Source organism: Dreissena polymorpha, chromosome 6 (genome assembly GCF_020536995.1).
Source record: "Dreissena polymorpha isolate Duluth1 chromosome 6, UMN_Dpol_1.0, whole genome shotgun sequence".
Lineage (NCBI taxonomy): Eukaryota > Metazoa > Mollusca > Bivalvia > Myida > Dreissenidae > Dreissena > Dreissena polymorpha.
This window is the reverse complement of record NC_068360.1, coordinates 33,713,055-33,739,649: the sequence shown is the minus strand read 5'-3', so window position 1 is coordinate 33,739,649 and position 26,595 is coordinate 33,713,055. Positions and strand designations below refer to the sequence as shown.

General features: G+C 38.3%; 2 protein-coding genes across 7 annotated transcripts in view; one reads left to right on the top strand and one right to left on the bottom strand.

Moving 5' to 3' along the window:
• Positions 1 to 26,595, bottom strand: part of LOC127834756 (FERM, ARHGEF and pleckstrin domain-containing protein 2-like) — a 129,505-nt gene that overhangs the window by 71,419 nt on the left and 31,491 nt on the right. For all 6 annotated transcript variants that reach the window (XR_008028112.1, XM_052360784.1, XM_052360788.1 and 3 more), the window contains 2 exons: positions 17,010 to 17,216; positions 1,156 to 1,257 (listed from right to left, as the gene is read on the bottom strand). Coding sequence is in view for 5 of the 6 variants with exons in the window: in XM_052360784.1 (XP_052216744.1) it covers positions 1,156 to 1,257; positions 17,010 to 17,084 (177 nt within the window). In the remaining variant the exon portion in view is untranslated. The remainder of the gene's footprint in view (positions 1 to 1,155; positions 1,258 to 17,009; positions 17,217 to 26,595) is intronic.
• LOC127835572 (platelet glycoprotein Ib alpha chain-like) lies at positions 17,115 to 19,349 on the top strand. Its single transcript, XM_052362008.1, has 6 exons — positions 17,115 to 17,139; positions 17,483 to 17,575; positions 17,899 to 17,991; positions 18,315 to 18,407; positions 18,833 to 18,925; positions 19,246 to 19,349. Exons 1-6 carry the CDS (start codon positions 17,115 to 17,117, stop codon positions 19,347 to 19,349), a joined length of 501 nt encoding a protein of 166 aa, XP_052217968.1.

The window sequence follows — 26,595 nt, the reverse complement described above, 5'->3', positions numbered from 1 at the left end:
ATGTGAAAAATCATCCGACCAGAACCCGCTGATAATATGCACATCTCCTCTTGGTAGTGAAGCTTCCCATAAAGTTTGGTTGAATTCCGGTCATTAGTTGCTGAGAAATAGCCCGGACAAGAATTGCACTATATGTACAGTTAATGGAAAATTTCAAAGGGCCATAACTCTGTGAAAAATCATCCGACCTGAACCCGCTGATTATATGCACATCTCCTCTTGTTAGTGAAGCTTCCCATAAAGTTTCATTGAATTCCAGTCATTAGTTGCTGAGAAATAGCCCGGACAAAAATTGTGCAGGGACGGACAGGCGAAGCGGTGACTATATGCTACCCCCAAAATAAATTTTGGGGGAGCATAAAAATAAACCTCTCAAATACTTGTCTGCAAAAGTTATTCATTTTATTCAAAGGCTGGACATATTTCTAGGATGTTTTTTGCTATAGACAATTGTATCTGAAACATTAAGTAGGCATAACACGAATGGAAGAATTTAGATAAACTACACTTCCATTACATAATCATTAAATATTGTTAAAATAAGTATTTCCCTTTTATGTTGCATATATTCCAAAGCTGTTAGCACGGTATAATACTTGCTATTACATAATCTAAAGGTAAAAAAAACAAACAATATGACTGCATTTTTTTAGAAATGTTGTGTTGCTTACAAAAACTCGTATACCTTTAAGATAGCAGTGAACTGGAATATTATTTTTCTAAATCATGGTCAATAATTTGCTTTAGTGGTAATGTGGGTCAGAAACAATCAATAAGAATGGAATTTGTATAAAATAAGTGTACTGCTTAAACAAACACTGCACCAATGATTTCCCACTAGATCTATTTTTTTTGCCAAATTTGGGTTCCAAATTCAGCCCGATTCCCAATGTTAAAAATAATGTACTTTTTCCAAAATGACAGTGTAAAATTGCCGATTAATGATAAATTAATCACCACATTAAGTTCATCTCAATAACCAGCTCAATAAGTTGAAACGTAGAAAGTGTTATATTGACTACACTTTAATTCTCAATTTTAAAGTATTTGTAAGCAAAAAAAAACAACATAAAATTCTATTTTTTTGTCACAAAGTGATTTTTCCCAAGCCCCATTCCCCAAATGGTGCAAAAATAACGCCGGTGACTGAGGTACCTGGATATTGTTTGCTGTGAACTCCAGATCAAAGTAGTCGGCCTCGAGAAGATTGAGATATTTCACCACCGCCTCCCAAAGGGCCTGTCCATAGGCCTTCACCTGAAATGCAATGTTATTGTAAAATTGAGGTTCATTATGGGAAAATGGCGCTTAATGCATGTATATGTGTTGTCCCAGATTAGCCTGGGCAGTCTGCTCAGGCATAGTAAGGACGAAGCTAACCGCTTGGACTGGATTTTCACTAAGAAGATACTACGCTTAAATGAAAATTAACATAAAAGTGAAAAGCAATGTCAAATTCCCAAATTCATTCTCTTGGAGAGAACTGCAGATTAACAGAAGGGTCTGTGGAAAAAAAATTGTTCACCTAGAATACGTACAAATATGACACTTTTGTAAATAATATCACCCAGTTAAGTAGACATAATGGCAACTACTAAATACAATATTCTGCTCAGCAAAATAAATTAAATCCTTCCAAAAAATGTTAAAGTATTATAACAACAGTACAGCGCTTAAATAACTTGCCTCTCCTTTGCAGCTGTCAAGTTCAGTCACAAATTTACTCTCATACATAAACAATATAGCATCAATATGCATCTGGAATGATTGCCTTATAAATAAAAAATACACTGATGTTATGAAAAAGACGCCCCTTGGAGCAGTAACCCAAGTTCCCCTAATAAAAAGCTAGGATTGCTAAGAAGCCAGCTTTGGCACGTAGCGTTATATATTTTTGCGAAAAATATGGAATATTTTACTATGATCAGCATGTACCATGATAGGGCATAAAGTATCAACAGAGAAGAAATCAAAGTTTACCATATCAGAGCGTGAGAGACATTGATCAATACTTGTTGCCCATGTTTCCCCTGAATTTCTCCGCGAGGCACTTCATCATTTCAATCAGTAATCAATGCTATATAACTAAGGCCTATAGGCAAGACTGGCAATTTTGGACGAGAGAACAAGTGGGCATGGCTGTCCTACTAGGCTGTTATTAAGCTATCCTATGTTTAAGCAGGAAGCAACAGCATAAAAAACTACTGGGAGCAGGGAAACTTTCATATTAACCCATTACAACATAGATACACATTTTGACGCATTTGTAGTCCCTTAGAAAGTTACATTTATTTAAATACCTTTTTTATTAAATTTAAGTTTTAAAGGCTTCATTTCCAACCCTTAGATATTTATGAGAAGCAAACAGCATAAAATCTGAACAGACTGCGAGTTACTCGCAGGCTGTTCTGGTTTTATGCTGTTTGCACATCAACATTTTTACTTTGCCTCTGAGCAGGGAAATGTTCATATTTAACAATTTCTGTGAATACAAGACTACATTTTTTAATCCAAAAGTTTTTCTTCTGCTTTTCAGTGAGGATTTTTTTCATTATTATTTTTTACAACTCTGGTGACCTAAATGTGCAATGGACCAGAATGATCAACATTGAAATGTCATCGAAGGATCAATCCAGTAATGTTTCATTAAAATCTGTCAAGTAAATGGATGCTGTTGATAGATATATGTTATATTGGAATGTAACCCAATGTAACCGGTAGCCAGTCTATAATTTAGTTATACAAGATTAATGTCCCTTTTGTACTCTTCGTAATAAAGTAATCAACATGGTAGCAGCGTAGTGGGAATTTTCTCGCCAGAAAACAGAAAAATAGACACCGTTTCTGAATGATCCGTGATAAGATAGTATTTACCACATCGGGTAAATTACAAGAACTATTATTAAGAGAAGACGACCTTGATTTAAACAAAGCGGTAAAATTGTGTTGAGAATATGAACAATCATTGAAACATGTCCAGGAAATAAGAGACAAAGATGTAAACAAAGTACAGCAAAGTACAGCCAGACCACAAAAGAACACTGTGCGAAACAAAACAAGCTACCAACCAAAGCCGCTATCACAGCCGTGTGATTATTGCGGTAAACTCCATGCCCCCAAAAAGGAAGAATGCACTGCATGGGGCAAGAAATGTTCCAAATGTGGACACATGAATCATTTCCAAGCAAAATGTAGAACTTACATTCACATGGTCCAAAATGAAAATGCTGCCCTTAAAAGTGATGAATTCTGGTTAGCACAATTTGACTCTAGAACCCGAGTAATAGCTGCAATGGTAGTAAATGACTGTAATGTGAAATTTCAAGTCGACACAGGTGCTGAGATCAACACGATTAACCAGAAATTTGTGAGAAAATCACAGGTCAAAGGTAACGCGTCTACACTAAGAATGTGGAACAAAAGACGATGACACCACTTGGTGAAGTGACACTTCCTGTAAGAAATCCAAAAACTGACAATATTTATTATGTCAGATTCATCGTTGTCCCGAACGACTTCCAGAATCTGTTAGGGTTGAAAACGGTGCAAGAAATGAACTTGATAAACATTTACACAGATGCCTTTGTGGGGAAAGTTGAGAAAGATCTTGGTGATCTAGGTGAAGCTAAGCTCTACGTAGAAGAAGATGCCAAACAAGTTGTTTTGCCAGCACGAAAGATACCAATCGCCATCCAAGGCCAAGTGAAACAAGAACTTGACAAGCTTGTAGAAAGAGGTATTCTTGTTCCAGTCGAAGAGCCGACTGAATGGGTGAACCAGATGGCCGTGGTACAAAAATCTTCCGGGAACCTGCGTATCTGCTTAGACCCCCAACCTCTAAACAAAGTGCTGAAAAGAAAGTGGTACAGACTTACCACATTTGATGATGTCTTGCCAAATCTCAACCAGGCAAAGTTGTTCACCAAAATGGATGTCAAAGAAGCATTCTGGCATGTGCGATTAGACGAAGAGTCGAGCATACTCACAACAACGATAACCCCTTTTGGACGATTCCGATGGTCAAGATTACCATTTGGGCTATGTGTATCAAGTGAGATCTTTGCCAGAAAGCTAAACGAAGCTTTGAACGGTCTCGAAGGCATTTTTGTGATTGCACATGATATCATCGTTGTTGGCTGCGGTGAAACAGAACAATCAGCAAAGTCGGACAATGGCCGTAAATTAAAATCACTTGGAAAACGATGCTCAGACCAGAACATTATTCTGAATGAAGAAAAGACAGAGGTCGGAGAGGAAGTGATCTTTCATGGACACAGAATAACAGACAAAGGTGTTTTGCCAGATGTGAACAAAGTGAAAGCCATCCAAAACATGCCGAAGCCGAAAAATGTCACAGAGGTACGACAACTCTGCGGACTAGTGTAATACATGAGCAAATTTCTACCTGATCTTGCGTCGACCATGGAGCCCATTCATCAACTAAAGCGTAAAGATGCCAAGTGGGAATGGACAAATATGTGTGACAGAAGCTTAGAAAAAGTGAAAGCGCAAATCACGAGCGCCCCAGTTTTGGCGTACTTTGATCCTGAAAAGGTAGTCCTGCTGCAAGTGGACTCATCGCAACAGGGACTGGGTGCATGTCTTCTGCAGGATGGACATCCTGTGGAATTCGCCTCGCGCGCTCTAACACCCGCTGAGCGAAAATGGGCGCAAATCGAAAAGAAGCGCTAGCCATTCTATATGGACTGACACGATTTGACTAATACACCTTTGGAATCAAAGTAGTAGTGCAGAACGATCATAAACCATTAGAGACTATTTTGAAAAAGCCTTTGGGACAAGCGCCAAAATGACTTCAAGATATTATTATGAAACTCCTGAGGTATGACATAGAGTTCCAGTTTGTGAAGGGCTCAGATCTTGTGATTGCGGATGCTCTGAGTCGTGCATACCCAGAATCAAAGGAAAATGAAACTGCAGATCGGTTGGACATTCGAAATGTCAAAAATGGTGCATTCCACCAGTTTCCAGATCCAAGAATTCTGGAAATCAGACGTGCAACAGAAGAAGATTCGTCAATGCAAGAGCTTTAGAACTTGATAATCACTGGATGGCCGAAAAAGGTGACATTAGTGCTGAACTTGGACAATATCACCCTCTCAGAGATACTCACAGTGTACAAGATGGAGTGATCTTCAAAGGTGAAGCAATAGTTATTTCAAAAAGTCTGAGAAAAGAAATGCTGCAAAGACTGCACAAAGCACATCTAGGTTATGATAGTATGGACAGAAGAGCCCGCGGAACGATATTCTGGCCGGGTATGAGAGCAGAACTGAAAGAGTTCACGAAAAACTGTGTACAGTGTGAGGACAGAAAACCTCCCCCTCAACAAGAAAAGTTGAAACAACATAGTGATGGACTACGACCTTGGGACAAGGTCCGATCGGACTTGTTCCAAATACAGAACAGATTATATCTCGTCGTCGTAGACTACCACACCAGCTTCATCGAAGTGGATCTTCTAACAGCAACAACCAGTCAGCAAGTGGTTGAAAAAATGAAGAAGCAATTTGCTAGATTCCGAATTCCCAGAGAACTGATAACCGACGGTGGACCCCAGTATACGTCCACAGAATTCCGTAACTTTACACAGAAGTGGGGTATAAAACATCACATCACTCGCCCCACCACTCAGCATCAAACAGTAAAGCTGAGAGTGCTGTGAAAGCCATTAAGACGCTGATCATCAAGTGCCACGAGTCGCGTACGGACCCGATGGAGGCGATCCTGGAGCAACGAAACACCCCTCATGCTGACACCAAGAGGAGTCAGTCCAGCTGAGATGATGATGAACCGAAAGCTTCGCACCATGGTACCTTCGCTCGTGAAAGCAGAGCCAAGTTGTGAATCGTAAGAAATCTGTGAAAAAATGGTTCGATCAAAAAGCACACGATCAACCAAAAGTAACAAGAGCACCGCATAACAAGTGCCACGCTCGGCTGCGAAAGCTTGTCAGATTTTTTAAATTTTATATAGAGGTCACAGTGACCTTGACCTAGTGACCCAACAAGAAATGTGTAACTGGGGGGGGGGGGGTCTCACAGTCAATTATGACTATGTCAGACATCACTGACAACCAAGGCCTGTGTTTTAAACGAGATCATAGCCAGACTTGATCATGTATCTATGGACATAAGTCAACAGGTATGTAATGAACATCAAAGAAATGATAATTATATCATTTAAAAAAAACCTTTGACAAATCAATCATTTGGGTTATAAATAATCTAAATAATAAATCTGTACAGTAACTGTGAAAAGAACTTCAATTCTTGGTAAGGAAATATATAATATGAGATCTATAATTATATAAATTACTTCCCTTTAAAATAATTGTCTGTAACAAATCTCTATTTTTAGTAGCAAATAATTAAAAGCCACTACCTTGACTGTAGATTCACCACTCAAAATGTGCAGCTGCATGAGGTACACATGCATGCCAAATATATAAAGTGGCTATGTTCAATATTGAATAGTTATCTCACTTTAAAGCTTATTACTTCCCTTAAATTTGTATTTTTTACCGTAGACTGTAAAGGATGACCTTTACCTTTTACCACAATGTGTTTGTCAGAACACAATGCCGCCTACTGCGCGGCTTTGATTTATTTAACAAAAATATATACGTGGGCAGGTCAGATAACTATGTCCATTTAAAGCTTATTACTTCCCTTACTTTGTTTTTTTTAGACCCTAGACCTTGAAGGATGATGTTCACCTTGAAATTTTACCACTCAAAATGTGCAGCTCCATGAGATACACATGCATGCCAAATATCAAGTTGCTATCTTCAATATTTAACAAGATGTGTTTGTGAAACACAATGTCCCCCTAAATGATGTTTGACCTTGTAGGATGACCTTGACCTTGTGAAGGATGACCTTGACCTTGACCTTTCACCACTCAAAATGTGCAGCTCCATGAGATACACAGGCATGCCAAATATCAAGTTGCTATCTTCAATATTGCAAAAGTATTCATAAAATAAGCGATTTGGGCCACATATATTTGACCTCTGACCTTGAAGGATGACCTTGACCTTTCACCACTCAAAATGTGCAGCTCCATGAGATGCACATGCATGCCAAATATCAAGTTGCTATCTTCAATATTGCAAAAGTATTTATAAAATAAGCGATTTGGGCCACATATATTTGACCTCTGACCTTGAAGGATGACCTTGACCTTGACCTTTCACCACTCAAAATGTGCAGCTCCATGAGATACACATGCATGCCAAATATCAAGTTGCTATATTCAATATTGCAAAAGTATTGATAAAATAAGTGATTTGGGCCACATATATTTGACCTCTGACCTTGAAGGATGACCTTGACCTTTCACCACTCAAAATGTGCAGTTCCATGAGATGCACATGCATGCCAAATATCAAGTTGCTATCTTCAATATTGCAAAAGTATTTATAAAATATTTGACCTCTGACCTTGAAGGATGACCTTGACCTTTCACCACTCAAAATGTGCAGCTTCATGAGATACACATGCATGCCAAATATGAAGTTGCTATCTTCAATATAGCAAAAGTTATTGCAAAATGTTAAAGTTGGCGCAAACAGACAGACCAACAGACAGGGCAAAAACAATATGTCCCCCACTACTATAGTGGGGGACATAAAAAGTTATGGCCATTGTTAAGGTTTTAGTACGACGCCGGCGGACGGCAGACGACGAGCTGGCTATAACAATAGCTCGGGTTTTCTCCGAAAACAGCCTCACTAAAAATCAGTCAATGCGTGTATATCCATAAGCAGAGCAAAAAGCCCTGGCAGAAAGGCATAGTTGAAAATATCAATGGTGATCGATATATGGTGCGTAGTGAAGAAAGTGGGCTGTATGCCAGAAATCGTGTTCATATCTGTCCGACAAAAGTCGAAGTGCAGATTCGCGAGCAATCTCCGCCTCATTATGGCGATATGAATTCTGAAACTCGTAATCAAAGGGCGCCAAAGACGCCTGAAACTACTCGTATGACTGCAACAGCTTCAACAGGCAACACATCAGAACAAACAGCAGCTTCGGAATCCGGCCCAAGCCAATACAACCTAAGGCCCCGCGGAAACATCCAAAGACCCAAGTGTCTTGATGGTTTTGTGTGAAATCAATGAATAGTTTTCATATGTATAAGACTGAAGATTAGATTTAAGGAAAGAGATTTTAGCTACCAGCTTGATAATTTGATCAGAGTTTTAAAATGTCAAGAAATGACAAACTGTTTGAACATGTTTAATTCTAGTCAAGTTAGTAAAAGACAAACTGTTTGAACATGTTTAATTCTAGTAAAGTTTGTAAAAGTTTATATGTTTAGACTGTTCTAAGAGTGATTACTATTGTTAAGTGATCTTAGTTTTATATGTTAAGACTATTTTAAGAGTTAAAACCATTGTCTTGATCATTTGAATTGATATTGTTAATGGATCTTAACAACATTGTTTTTAAAGAAAGAGGGATGTTGATAGATATATGTTATATTGGAATGTAACCGAATGTAACCAATAGCCAGTCTATTATATAGTTATACAAGATTTATGTCCCTTCTGTACTCTTCGTAATAAAGTAATCAACAGATGCAACATTACTCAACTTTATGGTTTGATAGACAATGAACATCACTGTATCCTTGAAAGCTCCCCATGAACACTTTGTGCCCAGGTGAGCTAAACAAGAGCACGCATAACGGGTGCCAACGCTCGGCTGCCGGTGCAGTTTTGAATAAATGAAAGCTTGTCAGAATTTTTTTTTTCAAAATGGGTGTGGCGTGTAGAACTCATCAAGGTGCAACTAGATATGAAGTTTCAAAGTTATAGGTGGAAGCACTTTGATTTTAGAGCAAAATGTGAAGGTTTTAGCACGATGCGGACGGCGGACAGTGGATGCCGGACAACACGACGAGCTGGCTATGACAATATCTCTCCGAAAACAGCTGAGCTAAAAATCAATTCTTTTTTAACTTGCATCAATTTTATTTATTGCTTTCCATGACAATGTATTTCATTCCATTTTCCAGTCCTTTTACAATTATTTGTTTTAATTGAAAGAAAACAGCTCATCTTACTTCCTGAAATACTTGTACTATTAATATTGTCAGTTTCCAACTCCCATGACACCAACAGAGGCATCAAGTTGAAGTGATCCGTCTCCTATTTATAAGATGGCAATGAAGTCTGAGAAGACCAAAGGCATAAAACATGAGTGCAGTCAATAAATATGGATACTGTACATGAAGACTGACTGGTCATGAAGGATTGCATATATTGATGGCATTTTCTATTTTATGGTCTCTGTTAGGAAAAAGCGAGCAAAATATATTTTTTTCTTGTAAGGAAACGCAATACACTTAAAACAAGAGCTGTCAGAGGATAGCGCGAGTGACTATTCGAGTGCTTGACAGTATAAATTAAGCCATCATGGGGAAATTGTTCATATTCAATAATTTATTAGACGATTCAAAAATAAAAAAAGGAAAAAAAATATATAAAAAAAATTTCGGAGGGGGGGGGGGGGGGGGGTAGGGGGTGAGAGGGGGGGGTATAATGTGGGGTGTGGTAATTTATAAGATGATGTTTAAAAAAAAAAATTGGGGGGGGGGTGGGGTGGTAGGGGGGAGTGTGAAGGGGGTATAATGTGGGGTGTGGTCATTTATTAGATGATGTTTAAAAAAAAAAAAAATTTTGGGGGGGGGGGGGGAGGGTAGGGGGTGGGAGGGTGAGAGGGGGGTATAATGTGGGGTGTGGTAATTTATGAGATGATGTTTTAAAAAAAAAAATTGGGGGGGTGAGGTTGGGGGGGGGAGTGATTCTGGTAGGTGCGTGGGGTATTGTTTGGGTGGAATCCATTGTGGTATTTAGGTAAGTGTTGTTTTGACAAAGTAATAATAAAATGTGATCATAAATAAAGAAGTTATGGCAATTTAAGCAAAATGTTCAATTATCTAAGTGTAAAAGGGGCCATAATTATGTCAAAATGCTTGATACAGTGGTCTGCTCTTGTTTATAGGTTGGGGTCATGTTGGTAAACAAGTATGCAACATATAAAAGCAATATGTCAAAGGATATAGGAAATATTTGGGGAAGTACGCAAACTTTAACATAGATTTATCAATAATATGCATATTCTAAGCATAAAAGGGGCAATAATTATGACAAAATGCTTGACAGAGTTGTCTGGTCTTGTTTATAGGTTGGGGTGATGTTGGTAAACAAGTATGCAAAATATAAAAGCAATATGTCAAGGGACAATGAAAATAAATGGGGTAGTACGAAAACTTTAACATTTGCTGCATATTCTAAGTGGAAAAGGGGCCATAATTATGACAAAATGCTTGATAGAGTTGTCTGCTCTTGTTTATAGGTTGGGGTCATGTTGGTAAACAAGTATGCAAAATATGAAAGCAATATGTCAAGGGACAAAGAAAATATTTGGGGTAGTACGAAAACTTTAACATTTTCACGCAGACACTAACGCAGACGCCGACGCCGGGGTGAGTAGGATAGCTCCACTATATATATTTCATATATAATAGTCGAGCTAAAAATGAGTCACTGGATTGATATATATCACATATAACCAATGCAAAACATGCCCAACATTTAAAGGCAATCTTTAACCCATTTATGCCTAGCGTCTAGAAAGGCCTTGGCAAACAGCGTAGACCCAGATCAGGGTCTGCGCAGTTTGCTTGAAGAAATTTCTGTAAGAAATATTCTAAATATAGAAATAAATATACTAGACATCCCTAAATTTTGGAAATAAATTGATCCAATTTTGAAGGATGGGAAAGTCCACTAGGCATAAATGGGTTAAAATAATAAGTTCCTCCTTAGAGGATCTAATGTCTTTCGGACAAATAGGGCTAGGCAGCATAAACTCTTAGAAAGTCCTATTTCATCATATTACACCAAGGGCCATAACTCTGGTGGACAAAAAAGGGCTTTTTAACAAGATGTGTTTGTGAAACACAATGTCCCCCTATATGACGTTTGACTTTGAAGGATGACCTTGACCTTGTGAAGGATGACCTTGACCTTTCACCACTCAAAATGTGCAACTCCATGAGATACACATGCATGCCAAATATCAAGTTGCTATATTCAATATTGCAAAAGTATTCATAAAATAAGCGATTTGGGCCACATATATTTGACCTCTGACCTTGAAGGATGACCTTGACCTTTCACCACTCAAAATGTGCAGTTCGATGAGATGCACATGCATGCCAAATATCAAGTTGCTATCTTCAATATTGCAAAAGTATTTATAAAATAAGCGATTTGGGCCACATAAATTTGACCTCTGACCTTGAAGGATGACCTTGACCTTGACCTTTCACCACTCAAAATGTGCAGCTCCATGAGATACACATGCATGCCAAATATCAAGTTGCTATCTTCAATATTGCAAAAGTATTCATAAAATGAGCGATTTTGGCAACATATATTTGACCTCTGACCTTGAAGGATGACCTTGACCTTGACCTTTCACCACTCAAAATGTGCAGCTTCATGAGATATACATGCATGCCAAATATGAAGTTGCTATCTTCAATATAGCAAAAGTTATTGCAAAATGTTAAAGTTGGCGCAAACAGACCAACAGACAGACCAACAGATAGACCAACAGACAGACCAACAGACAGACAGGGCAAAAACAATATGTCCCCCACTACTATAGTGGGGGACATAAAAATGCAGAAATGTGTTCAAGCAGTTTTTCACATTTGTTGTAAGAGCCACTAACATAAACAAGTAACTTGAAGTGTGTATACTGGCCTCATAACAATTATATTGGAACTTTCAGCACTGATTTTTAATCACAATTTTAGTTTTAATAATATTTATATTACAATGACTATTTTGTGCACAAAAATCTTATTATAGATGCAATTGAGAGTTTGAGAAAATTATCTGCTTGCTAAGGTTAAAATAATGTTTAACCCTCTCCCACTTAAAAACATAGTAAAAATGTGCAAACAGCATAAAACTAGAACAGCCTGCCAGTAACTCGCAGTCTGTTCAGGTTTTATGCTGTTTGCTGCTCATCTGTATTTAAGGTTTGGAGATGAAGCCTTTAAAACTTGAATACAGTTAAAACAGTCGTGAATTAAATGTAACTTTCTAAGGGACTAAAATGCATGAAAATACATATCTAAGTGGTAAAGGGTTATACATTTATAAACATGGAAACAGTCACCTGATGATTTTCATGCTTATTTTTCACATGATAAAAGACCTGGGCCTGCATTTCACATAGCATAAATGCTCAGCAATTCAGTAAAAAAGAGCCCCTTTAACCCTTAACCACTTAGATACATATTTTTATGCTTATGTAGTCCCTATGGAAGCTAAATTTAATTACAGGCCTTTCTTACTAGATTCAAGTTTAAAGGCTTCATTTCCAAACCTTATTCCAGGGAATAATTGATGTCTTCAAACTCCATGCAGAAAAAGGATCCATTATTCTCATTACATGTATATCAATGTAAACGTAAAAACCTAGTCTTGCTTATACTGTTTTATTTCTAAGTATTTCGCAATATAGTTAATAAAATTGATGTAAGTCTCTTCTGGAACAAATGTCCTTTTAACTCTTCCAGTGCTGGGACCGAATTTTGAAGGCCTTTGCAAACAGTTTGGATCCAGATGAGATGCCACAGAACGTGGCGTCTCATCAGGATCCAAACTGTTTGCTATTCTGATAGTATATTTTGAAAAAAAATCGAAGAAAATGCTTATTTTAGAAATCCAGCAGACGACATTTTAGCAGACGACACATTTCCCAGAATGCAAAGGGTTAAAAGAAATTAATCACATGTAAATATGGACAGCTTGCATGTTAAGCTCCAATTTATTGTATTTGTATACAAATACTACATGATGCAGCATATATTAGCTTTTTATACAGAATACCAATTATTTGGAATAAATAGCTATCTCTGTGGTTACTATGGTAATTTGTCATCTGCTAAACATCATTATGTAGACTGATGCTGTGAATATGAATATATTTTTTATATTCAATATCTGTCTTGAAATCTGTGAGAATAAACAAGAGCAAGACACGAGGACAAAATAATGATTCACAAAACATGATAAAATAATGATTTGAGCTGAGCTCTGTGAAAAAGGGGGTTTAATGCAAGTGCGTAAAGTGTCGTCCCAGATTAGTCTGTGCAGTTCGCACAGTTTAATCAGGGACAACACTTTCCGTCTAAACTGGATTTTTGCTAAGAAGAGACTTTCTTTAAACAAAAAATATCATAAAAACAGAAAGTGTTGTCCCTGATTAGCCCGTGCAGACTGCACAGGCTAATATGGGATGATACTTGACGCACATGCATTAAACCACCTTTTCACAGAGCATGTCTTAAAATCTGTGAGCATTTACAACAGAAAGATAAGAGGACAAAATATGAAAAATAATGATTTGTAAAACATACCAGTCATCAATACTATGGAGACAACAGACAACACATGACAGTAAATCTATTCTAGCTTTTCAGTTCCTATCTTTCAAGCACAGTATTTAAAGTCAACTCCATCGGCCAGGCAATATTCAATGAACAGAGGAATTTCTTTACATAATTGTCACAATGCCTACAGCAAAAATGTGGCCTTTTTAATTAAGTTTTCACAGCAAAGAGATCTTCACCATCAGCGATGATTATTCAGTGTTGAAACAATTATAATAACGGCTCGCAAATGGGTTCTTAGTGTTACTAACTTTCTAAATGGATCTTAGTCACTGGGGCACAAAAATGAGACCAGACAAACCTAAAAAGTTAGTCTTCCATGTGCAAGCCATCAGTTACTAATTTCCATGTCTGTGATTGTATCTGCATCCATTATAAGCATGTTGATTTTCTATTTGCATGTTAACTTCAGAACATTACAGTACATACACCAATATAATACACACTTTTTTACCTGCCAAATTTTTCTTTAAGTAGGGGGTGCGAATTATATACAAATGTAGAGCAGAAAAAAATTGTTCCTGTGAAAATTTTTAACTTCATCGTTGTTATTCGCTGCGTGTCAGCCATTCTGTATTAAACCATTATATTAAAGCGAGGTAACGGGGCTCGCGTTGTCGTTCACCATTTGCAAAAATATTGAGAATTTGGCTCAAGAAAAATCTTAATTGCAAATGCAAAAATCTAGTAAAATTTCGTTGAAAACATCCACCATTTTAATTCGGACTGGTTTTCTATATATTGGTTTCTTTGTTTCAATGAAAGTGTTCGCAATTCGCACAGTAAACAAAACCCAGTCTGTACCAATTAGACATCGCTTGACCTTATTGTTATTGAAGTGCACATGGTAGCTGGCCAATCGTCCTGAATATTGTCAAATGGAATTAAATGTTATAAAAAACAGTGTCTCTGTTTCTTTCTTTTGCAATTATGACTGCTTTACCCGGGTGTCAGCAGGTGGCCCGTGTGTTATCAGTAACAATCAACGGTAATATAAACATTAGACAGAGATATTTATTATGCAACTGTCATGACAACGGTGTAACAGATGGTTGAAAACGCAAAATTGATTTTCTATTTTCATAAAACAAAAATATATTGACACATTGTTTTGGAAATGGCCGATTTAGGACACTAAATTTTTTAAAGTGCGTATTGTTACTCAGATTTTCCATTTTTGCCGATACATTTGGACCAAACTCGGGGGTGCGTATTATACACGAGGGCGTATTATATTCGCGTATTTATGGTATATGTTGTATACAGCTTTCTTTATTATTGATAAGTTATTTATAATAAAAGTAACCTCAGCTTGACTATCCAATAAATATGAGTTACTATTGATATAAACATGTGCAGGAAAAATACAAGAGGGCCTGAAATGCCCAAAGTCGCTCACCTGAGATTCAAAGGAACTGACCTGTTCTGTGCAGCCCAAGATGTCATTAGAACAAAATGTTCTTACCAACTTTCATGCCTAGTTAACATCCTGGCAGCCACGTTTTTCAACAGACAAGAACCATTTTCACACACATCCAAGATATCATTTAAAAAATATACTGACAAAGTTATATGAAGATTCATAAGTCCATATAAGGAAAAATGCCCCTCCCACTGGTGGCCATGTTTTTCAAGCAACTGGAACCATTTTTGAGCTTGTCCAAAATATCATTGGGACAAATCTTCTGACAAAGTTTCATGTTGATCGTACAATAAATACGGCTTCTAGAGTGTTAACAAGGTATAACAATAGCTATATAAGGAAAAATGCCACGCCCCCTTGGCCATGTTTTTCCACCAACCGGAATCATTTTCGAACTCATCCAAGATATCATTGGGACAAATCATCTGACCAAGTTTCATGATGATCAGACTCTAAATGTGGCTTCTAGAGTGTAAACAAGGTTTTACAAAAGCATCATATATAGCCATATTAGGAAAAATGCCCCGCCCCCTGGTGGTCATGTTTTTTAAGCAACCAAAATCATTTTCGAACTCATCCAAGATATCATTAGGACAAATCTTCTGACCAAGTTTCATGACGATCGGAAAATAAATGTGGCCTCTAGAGTGTTAACAAGGTTTTACTAAAGCCATATAAGGAAAAATGCCCTGCCCCCTGGCGGCCATGTTTTTTAACCAACCAGCATAATTTTTTAACTTGTCCAATATATTATGGAGATGAATCTTCTGACGAAGTTTCATGAAGATCGGACAATAAATGTTAACAAGATTTTACTAAAGCCATATAAGGAAAAATGCCCCGCCCCTTGACAGTCATGTTTTTCAAGCAAACGTAACCATTTTAGAACTCATCCAAGATATCATACAGACCAATCTTCTGACCAAATTTCATGAAGATTGGACAATAAATGTGGCCTCTAGAGTGTTAACAAGGTTTTACTATAGCCATATAAGGAAAACTGCCCCGCCCCTGGCGGCCATGTTTTTTCACCAATCTGGACCATTTTTCGAACTCTTTCGAGATATCAGCTTTTACCAAGTTTCATGATGATTGGGCAAAAATTGTGACTTATAGAGTGTTTACAAGGTTTTTCTATAGCCATATAAGGAATACTGCCCCTCCCCCTGGCAACCATGTTTTTCAACGGACCGGAACCATTTTTTAACTCAACCAACATATCATTTAGACAAACATTTTGACAAAGTTGCATGAAGATTGGGCATCAAATGTGACTTCTACAGTGTTCACAAGGTTTTTCTTTTTTTTGACCTAGTGACCTAGTTTTTGACCCAGCATGACCCACTTTCGAACTCAGTCGAAGTATCGATGGAACAAATGTTCTGACCAAATTTCATGAAGATCAGACAATAAATGTGGCCTCTAGAGTGTTCACAAGGCAAAATGTTGAGGACGCACGACAGACAAAAGGCGATCACAAAAGCTCACCATGAGAAGGTTGTGCTCAGGTGAGCTAAAAAGCGCTTTGGATTTCTGGTGCTTTAAAACTTTAATACACATTCATTGTGACATTTCTTTCTTAGAAAAAATTGTATTTTATGTATGTGTTCAACTAGAAATAATATATCATATAATATTTTATGAAAATATTTAATATTCTTCCTCAATATTGGCCATGTTTAATCAACAATTGGAATGTAAATTAATGATCAATAAAAAAATTAAATCACTTTCTGCACATTTTGTCACGATTGCAGGGACAAACCATAGTAGACCTTACAAAAACACATACATAAAGATTCAAATGACAAAGTGAATTTGGCTTCGATAAATATTTTATTTAAGAGACACAAATCTCAGACACTCATTTGGTACACATGGAAAAGCAGCCTTTAGGTATGGGTCAATAATTTTTTTATTTATTCTAGTTTTTATTTTAAGAGTCAAAACCTTAATATACAATTTTACATTGCTCTTAACAATAACAGACTGCACAGGCTAATCTGGGACAATGTGCAAAAAGCTCCCTTTTTGCAGAGCATGGCTTATTTCCATACAGATTCATTAGCGCATTACTTACATGGATCTGAAAGGCATGGACAGCATCATCCAGAAAAATCACCCGGATGCTAACATGCTTGCCCTTTCTGTCCATTCCCACTGAATCGCGTGGAAACTATCGCTAATGCAAGAACCCCTCCCAGTGCTAAGTCAGTGTGGCCCCTTGCCCCAGGTCAAGGCCAAGATGGCAGCGCAGTCAGCGTGAGCATGTCATTGGGTTGTCATCCTGAAAATAGAGTAGAAATGATAAGCAGAGTTCAAGGAAGGCTTAAATTGAAGGATGCAGAACCCTGTATTAAACCCTAGGCCAAACCCTGTCCTACTACACAGAACCCTGTAACACCTTGGTCCCACCCGGCCCTCCCTGAGCCCTAATACACAGAACCCTGTAACCCCTAGGTCCCACCATGCCCTCCCTCACAGAACCCTGTAAACCCTAGGTCAAACCCTCTCCTCCTTGAGTCCTTCTACACAGAACCCTGTAACCCCTAGGTCCCACCCTGCCCTCCCTGAGTCCTACTACACAGAACCCTGTAACCCCTAGGTCCCACGTTGCCCTCCCTGAGTCCTACTACACAGAACCCTGTAACCCCTAGGTCCTACGCTGCCCTCCCTGAGTCTTACTACACAGAACCCTGTAACCCCTAGGTCCAACCCTGCCATCCTTGAGTCCTACTACACAGAACCCTGTAACCCCTTGGTCCCACCCTACCCTCCCTGAGTCTTACTACACATAACCTTGTAACCCCTAAGTCCAACCCTGTCCTCCCTGAGTCCTAATACACAGAACCCTGTAACCCCTAGGTCCCACGCTGCCCTCCCTGAGTCCTACTACACAGAACCCTGTAACCCCTAGGTCCCACCTTGCCCTCCCTGAGTCTTAATACACAGAACCCTGTAACCCCTAGGTCCCACCATGCCCTCCCTGAGTCCTGCTACACAGATCCCTGTAACCCCTAGGTCCCACCCTGCCCTCCCTGAGTCTTACTACACAGAACCCTGTAACCCCTAGGTCCCAACCTGCCCTCCCTGAGTCTTACTACACAGAACCCTGTAACCCCTAGGTCCAACCCTGCCATCCCTGAGTCTTACTACACATAACCCTTCAACCCCTAAGTCCAACCCTGTCCTCCCTGAGTCCTAATACACAGAACCCTGTAACCCCTAGGTCCCACCATGCCCTCCCTGAGTCCTACTACACAGAACCCTGTAACCCCTAGGTTCAACCCTGCCCTCCCTTAATCCTACTACACAGAACTCTGTAACCCCTAGGTCCCACCCTGCCCTCCCTGAGGCTTACTACACAGAATTCTGTAACCCCTAGGTCCCACCCTGCCATCCCTGAGTCCTACTACACAGAAACCTGTAACCCCTAGGTCCCACCCTGCCCTCCCTGAGTCTTACTACACAGAACCCTGTAACCCCTAGGTCCAACCCTGCCCTCCCTGAGTCTTACTACACAGAACCCTGTAAACCCTAGGTCAAACCCTCTCCTTGAGTCCTTCTACACAGAACCCTGTAACCCCTAGGTCCCACCCCTGCCCTCCCTGAGTCTTACTACACAGAACCTTGTAACCCCTAGGTCCAACCCTGCCATCCCTGAGTCCTACTACACAGAACCCTGTAACCCCTAGGTCCCACCCTGCCATCCCCGAGTCCTAATACACAGAACCCTGTAACCCCTAGGTCCCACCCTGCCCTCCCTGAGTCTTACTACACAGAACCCTGTAACACCTAGGTCCCAACCTGCCCTCCCTGAGTCTTACTACACAGAACCCTGTAACCCCTAGGTCCAACCCTGCCATCCCTGAGTCCTAATACACAGAACCCTGTAACCCCTAGGTCCCACCATGCCCTCCCTGAGTCTTACTACACAGAACCCTGTAACCCCTAGGTCCCAACAGGCCATCCCTGAGTCTTACTACACAGATCCCTGTAACCCCTAGGTCCAACCCTGCCATCCCTGAGTCCTTATACACAGAACTCTGTAACCCCTAGGTCCCACCATGCCCTCCCTGAGTCTTACTACACAGAACCCTGTAACCCCTAGGTCAAACCCTCTCCTTGAGTCCTTCTACACAGAACCCTGTAACCCCTAGGTCCCAACCTGCCATCCCTGAGTCTTACTACACAGAACCCTGTAACCCCTTAATCCCACGCTGCCCTCCCTGAGTCTTACTACACAGAACCCTGTAACCCCTTGGTCCCACGCTGCCCTCCCTGAGTCTTACTACACAGAACCCTGTAACCCCTAGGTCCCATGCTGCCCTCCCTGAGTCCTACTACACAGAACCCTGTAACCCCTAGGTCCCAACCTGCCATCCCTGAGTCCTACAACACAGATCCCTGTAACCCCTAGGTCCCAACCTGCCCTCCCTGAGTCTTACTACACAGTTTTTTTAATGAATCACATTAGTGCACAGCAAATTTTTTAAGTAATTTCAATAAATAATCTAAATTTACACATTGAAACCCGTTTACTAATTTTAGAAAAAATGTTTTAAAGGAAAATACGCGTGCATGTAGTATTAAATATATAACACATAGATTGAAAATATGCAACAGGGTATGCATAACACAAAAGTGCCTTTTTGACAAAAATCAAATCCTAGCTGGAACAATATACGTATATTAATGTTTTGTGCATGTATGAAAAATATATACACATTAAACAAATAACTGTCCAGACCCAACCAAACCAGTCTGATGGTGACTTGTTAGCAGCAGATGGTCAATTAAATTATCTATATAATTATTGCATGCATTACAGCTGAGCATGAATGGACTGGTAATTGAAGTTATGTTTTATTATAGAAAAAGTTGATTTTTAGTTAAGCAAGTCTTTAAGATATACTAAAAGTTATACAAAGCTATATTTGTAGAGCAATCAAATAATATCCACAAACAAAATATCTAGTTTTTAGTATTTTGACCCTTGAAAAATTCATTTGACCCCTGAAAATCTCAAGCACATGGTCATTTGACTCCTGGTTTTCATAAACTATTGAAATCCCTGATTGTATTAATATTAACCATTCACTGCCTGCCTACAAGCAAGTTCCAACAGCAATTACAAACATCATCAAAAGAAACAATATAAATGTATGATTTTGACACCTTTAATAAGTTTTTTTTCCTCCAAAACAAAATATGAAAAGATTTATCCATGCCATTTTGTAGAATGAACCTTTGAACTACATAGTTTCAAGAGGATATCAGTTTTGACAAGTCTGATGGTTCTGTCAGGACCAATATCCGATGTGTGACTGAAATTCCCATAGCTTCAGTGAGAATGGCTTTCTATAACTCAACTACCTGAAAGCTAATTTTAAGATTAAAAAAAAAACGCAAAAGAGTTAAATATAATGATTTAATTTATTGTTAATTATATTGATTTACAGCTGAAACAAGCACCAACATGATGGCCCTGCATCGCTCCACTTTTTTTTCTTTGCGAAAAAAATGTGTAATGCGCATGGGTTGAAATGTACTCAAGCATGTGACTTTCTCTTTCTATCCCTCGTCCCACTGGGCGCTTAAAGTTGGAAGGATGAGCATTTTTATATATGGAAAAAGTTACTACCGTGTTAACTAAACAGACAAAAAAGCCCAGGAATTGTTGCACAGGTCCTTTGCTTATAACGTAGGTACATTTATCTCTCCAAAAGATATTGTCGTTCTTTCTATTTCACATATTTTTAGATGCTGAAGATCAAATCTACGCATTTGATTTGAAACAGATTCACAAGACCCATATGAATCAAAATTCCTTAACCCTTTACCAAACAACACATTTTGGACTTTCCCAATTTGAAAGAGGTTGCAGACGTCAATTGAATTAAAATAGAATGTGAAGGAAATGATCAGGTAGGGTAGAAATAATTGTGATAAAAGGAGAAATTGCTCATCAACCCACACATCCCTAAGACCAACAAGCCTGAGAATATTATGATAATCTAAAGATTATTTCTTTATATTTATAAATGTATTTAATTAAGTAATACATTTGACTTCTAAGATCAATTCATAACTAATATTAAGAAAATTATAAAATGGTCAGAAATATATATGGATTGTTGAGCAATTGACAATCATTTCAACAATTCATGATCAGTCAGGATTCACAAATGGAACAATGAATCATTAGTTATTAAAAAGCAGCATATACGATAGTTAAGAACATTGCACTTCATTAATTTCAACACCTTCTCTTCGATACAAAGTTTGAGTTTACCGTGCAGTATCATATATTGACTTTCCTTGAAATAATTATGTTCATGGAAGCTGTGTTTTTAAAATCAATAATATATTATTAAACTGGTTTTAACACTATAAAAGACATGAAATTAACATGTCATCCAAAATATTTTCATCAGGATATATGGTCACTTTCGACATATTTAAATAAAACCTGACTTTTTTCAGTTTATAAGAAAAACATTCATAACACATGTTCTTACTTCAATGCCTTTGTAAGCAGTCACCATCTGACCTAAAATGGCACTAAATGACAGGGTTTTATCTCATGTTGACAAGATGTTGATGTTGTTGTTGGTCACAGCCAAACAGCCGCAGTAATCTCCACTGGTAAACGTCATATGTTCAGTTTTGTGACCCCCGGGGCCGGGTCAAATTTGAGCCCAGGGGAGTATTTTGAACAAATTTGGTAGAGGACTATAAGATATCACTACATACCAAATTTAGTAGCCCTAGGCTCTATAATTAAGAACAAGAAGATTTTTAAAGTTTGCACAAAAAAGGCCTTATTTAAGCATATGTTTATTTTTGTGACCCCTGGGGCAAGGTCAAATTTGTTCCTAGGGGCATAATTTGAACAAACTTAGTAGAGAACTATTAGATGTCACTACCTACCGACTTTGGTAGAAATAGGCCCAATGGTTATGGACAAGAAGATTTTTATAGTTTGCACAAAATGGGCCCGATATAAGCATATGTTCAATTTTGTGACCCCTGGGGAACGGTCAAATTTGATCCCAGGGGCTTAATTTGAACAAACTTGGTAGAGGACTATAAGATGTCATTACATACCAAATTTGGTAGCCCTATGCCATACAGTTATGGACAAGAAGCTTTTTAAAGTTTGCACAAAATAGGCCTTATATAAGCAAATTTTTGATTTTTTGACCCCCCAGGGCAAGGTAAAATTTGACCCCAGGGGCATAATTTGAACAAACTTGGTAGAGGACTATTAGATATCACTACATACCAAATTTGGTAGCCCTAGGCCCAATGGTTATGGACGAGAAGATTTTTAAAGTTTTCACAAAATAGGCCTTATATAAGCAAATGTTCCATTTTTTGACCCCCCGGGGCAGGGTCAAATTTGACCCCAGGGGCATAATTTGAACAAACTTGGTAGAGGACTATAAGATGTCACTAAATACCAAATTTGGTAGCCCTTGGCCCAATGGTTATGGACAAGAAGATTTTTAAAGTTTGCACAAAATAGGCCTTATATAAGCAATTGTTCAATTTTTTGACCCCCTGGGGCAGGGTCAAATTTGACCCCAGGGGCATAATTTGAACAAACTTGGTAGAGGACTATAAGATGTCACTATATAGCAAATTTGGTAGCCCTAGGCCAATTGGTTATTGACAAGAAGATTTTTAAAGTTTGCACAAAATAGGCCTTATATAAGCATATTTTCAATTTTTTAACCCCCCGGGGCAGGGTCAAATTTAAAAGGTCAAAGGTGCGGTTTATAGTCTGCTTCTATATACATATTCAGCCGACTTCACAATCAACCCCCCGATCACTGGGATCTAAGTCGTCCGTTAACATATGGCGCACCAGGCAGCCACGGCACATTGGCTTATCTCCCTCACAGGTACCCATTTATACACCTGGGTGGAGAGGAGCAGATGTGGGACAAATTTCTTGCTCAAGGAAATTACAGCGGTCAGGGCGGGATTCGAACCTGGGACCTCTCGATCCCTACGCCAGCGTCCTACCATTAGACCACTGCTCCCAAATTTAACCCCAGGGGAATTATTTGAACAAACTTGATATAGGACTATAAGATGTCACTAAATGGCAAATTTGGTAGCCCTAGACCCAATGGTAATGGACAAGAAGATTTTTAAAGTTTGCAGAAAATAGGCCTTACATAAGCAAATTTTTTATTTTTTAACCCCCCGGGGCAGGGTCAAATTTGACCCCAGGGGCATAATTTGAACAAACTTGGTAGAAGACAATAAGATGTCACTGCATACCAAATTTGGTAGCCCTATGACATACGGTTATGGACAAGAAGATTTTTAAAGTTTTCAAAAAATAGACCCTATATAAGCAATTGTTCAATTTTTTGACCCCCCGGGGCAGGGTCAAATTTGACCCCTGGGGCATAATTTGAACAAACTTGATATAGGACTATAAGATGTCACTACATACAAAATTTGGTAGCCCTAGGCCCAATGGTTATGGACAAGAAGATTTTTAAAGTTTGCACAAAATAGGCCTTATATAAGCAAATTTTCAATTTTTTAAACCCCCGGGGCAGGGTCAAATTTGACCCCAGGGGCATAATTTGAACAAACTTGGTAGAGGACTATAAGATGTCACTATATAGCAAATTTGGTAGCCCTAGGCCAATTGGTTATTGACAAGAAGATTTTTAAAGTTTGCACAAAATAGGCCTTATATAAGCATATTTTCAATTTTTTAACCCTCCGGGTCAAATTTAACCCCAGGGGCATTATTTGAACAAACTTGATATAGGACTATAAGATGTCACTAAATGGCAAATTTGGTAGCCCTAGACCCAATGGTAATGGACAAGAAGATTTTTAAAGTTTGCAGAAAATAGGCCTTACATAAGCAAATTTTCAATTTTTTAACCCCCCGGGGCAGGGTCAAATTTGACCCCAGGAGCATAATTTGAACAAACTTGGTAGAAGACAATAAGATGTCACTGCATACCAAATTTGGCAGCCCTATGACATACGGTTATGGACAAGAAGATTTTTAAAGTTTGCACAAAATAGGCCTTATATAAGCAAATGTTCAATTTTTTGACCCCCCGGGGCAGGGTCAAATTTGACCCCAGGGGCATAATTTAAACAAACTTGATATAGGACTATAAGATGTCACTACATACAAAAATTGGTAGCCCTATGCCATACGGTTATGGACAAGAAGATTTTTAAAGTTTGCACAAATAGGCCTCATATAAGCAAATTTTCAATTTTTTAACCCCCCGGGGCAGGGTCAAATTTGACCCCAGGGGCATAATTTGAACAAACTTGGTGGAGGACTATAAGATGTCAATACATACCAAATTTGGTAGCCCTAGGCCTAATGGTTATGGACAAGAAGATTTATAAAGTTTGCACAAAATAGGCCTTATATAAGCAAATTTTCAATTTTTTGAATCCCCGGGGCAGGGTCAAATTTGACCACAGGGGCATAATTTGAACAAATTTGAAAGAGGTTCACCACAGGAACATTCCTAAGAAATTTCATCAGATTTGGACCAGTAGTTTAGGAGAAGAAGATGTTTAAAGAAAAATTTAACTCACGCACGGACGCACGCACGCACGCACACACACACGACGGTCACAGGACCATGACATTAGCCCCGCTGGCCTTTGGCCAGTGGAGCTAAAAACTGAACATTTCAAAAAATAAGCATGGGAAATAATATTTAAATGGGTCTGTGCAATAAAGTACAAAGCAATACCCAAATGATTTGGTAAAACTGGATTATTGCAAATACAATATTTTTTTCCAATGTTTATGTCTTATTATCACAAAATTACAAATTAAATCCCCAGAAAATTTCTAATGCGTCAGTATTTATGATACTTTTATGATCTGGACATGTATTTTTGACATGGCTTTACTCATCTATTATAGACCTTCAAATCTCACAAAAATGTGTCATACATTATAATACTGAATACATGTATTTCCATTCCACATCTAAGCTGTCTAACTGTTAATATGACCCACAGCTCTGATTAAACCAGGCTTAATGCATGTGTGTAAAGTAATATCCCAGATCAGCCTGTGCAGTCAGTTGTGTGCACAGACTTATCTGTAAGACTCTTTCCTCAGAGACAGGATTTTCGTTCAGAAGAGACTTCCTTTCAACAAAAAATTCCATAAAAGCAGAAAGTGTTTTCCTGATGAGGACTGCAGAGGCTATTCTGGGATGACACTTCACACTCAGGGCTCAGCCGTAAGGGAGACGTGGGAGATAAGTTCTCCCCGGACATACTAACTTCTCCCTTTAATTACATGAAGTAGAAGTGACTTTTGATCATCCTTTTGATGATTTATTTGAGCCACATATTGACCAATACTATATTATTTAAATTATGTAAAATACAATAATAAAACAACATAAACACTGAAAACAGTGTGTGTGTTTATATTTCTTATTGTTTACCCTAAACTGCCAAATGTGAGTTGTTTCTGATTAATCATGATAATGAGGTGAATGAAATAAGTGAAGTTCATTAAACGCCGAACATAAACCACTTCTCCTTTATGTTGCCTCACTTCTCCCTAATTTCATCTGAGTGAGAAGTCACTTCTCCCCTAAATTTGAATGTAGGCTGAGCCCTGACACAAGCCCAGTTTTCCCAGAACATGTTCATATGATTATCAAGAAGCCATTTTTCAATGTCAACAAACCACAATCAACCTGCTCAACATCAGGGGCTTTCAACACTGAGTTATATCTTCATATTGATCTTCCTTACAAATCCAAGCCTAACATTGATCACTGCAATTTAATTCTTACTATTTCCATTTCACAGAAAATCATATTAGTATTTACACACATCTGATATTGTTTGGATAGCCTTGTTTACAGGCTTGTCCTAGACATTTGCTATATCGATTTGGAAACACTTTGGAGTTTAATGAACCATCATGCTCCATTTAGAAGTGACAACAGCTTAAAGATATCCATTTTCCAGACCACTGGTTGCAATGAGAACATATTATGGATATTTCTGGCCTTTAAAACATACATCATCAGTCTCTCAGGGGGGTGGGGAGGGGGGGCAGATTATTTATTTATAACAGACACTACAGTAAAATACAGAAAATACATTTAATGCATCGTCATGTTGTCATTTTTGTTAAAAATTATAGTTTATCAAGTACAACATTGTACTAACGTTTGTCAAAAGCAATCTGTATCATTATTATACACATAGCATATTAACATTGATGAATGTAATTTCAACTCAATGTTGGCACATTTTAAAACATGCTTTTTTATGTTTTCATTAATTGTTCATACAGATTAATACATTTCTTGTTTTCAAGACATTTTATAATTAGAAAACACTGTTCTTTTGGGCAAATAGGGCTTAATACAGGCCGACCAGGGAAAACAATTTCCGACTGGAGTGTAATTTTGTTTTGAGACTTTCTTTTCAAACAAATTCTATAAAAGCGGACAGTGTTGTCCTGATAAGTCTGTGCTGACTTTATGTACATGCTTACAGCTCGTTTCCAAAAGCAAGTTTATTCAGGGATGAAACTTTCTGCCTAAACTGGATTTTCGCTAAGAAGAAACTAACTTTAAATAAAAAATACCATAGAAGAGAAAGTGTCGTTCCTGATTAGC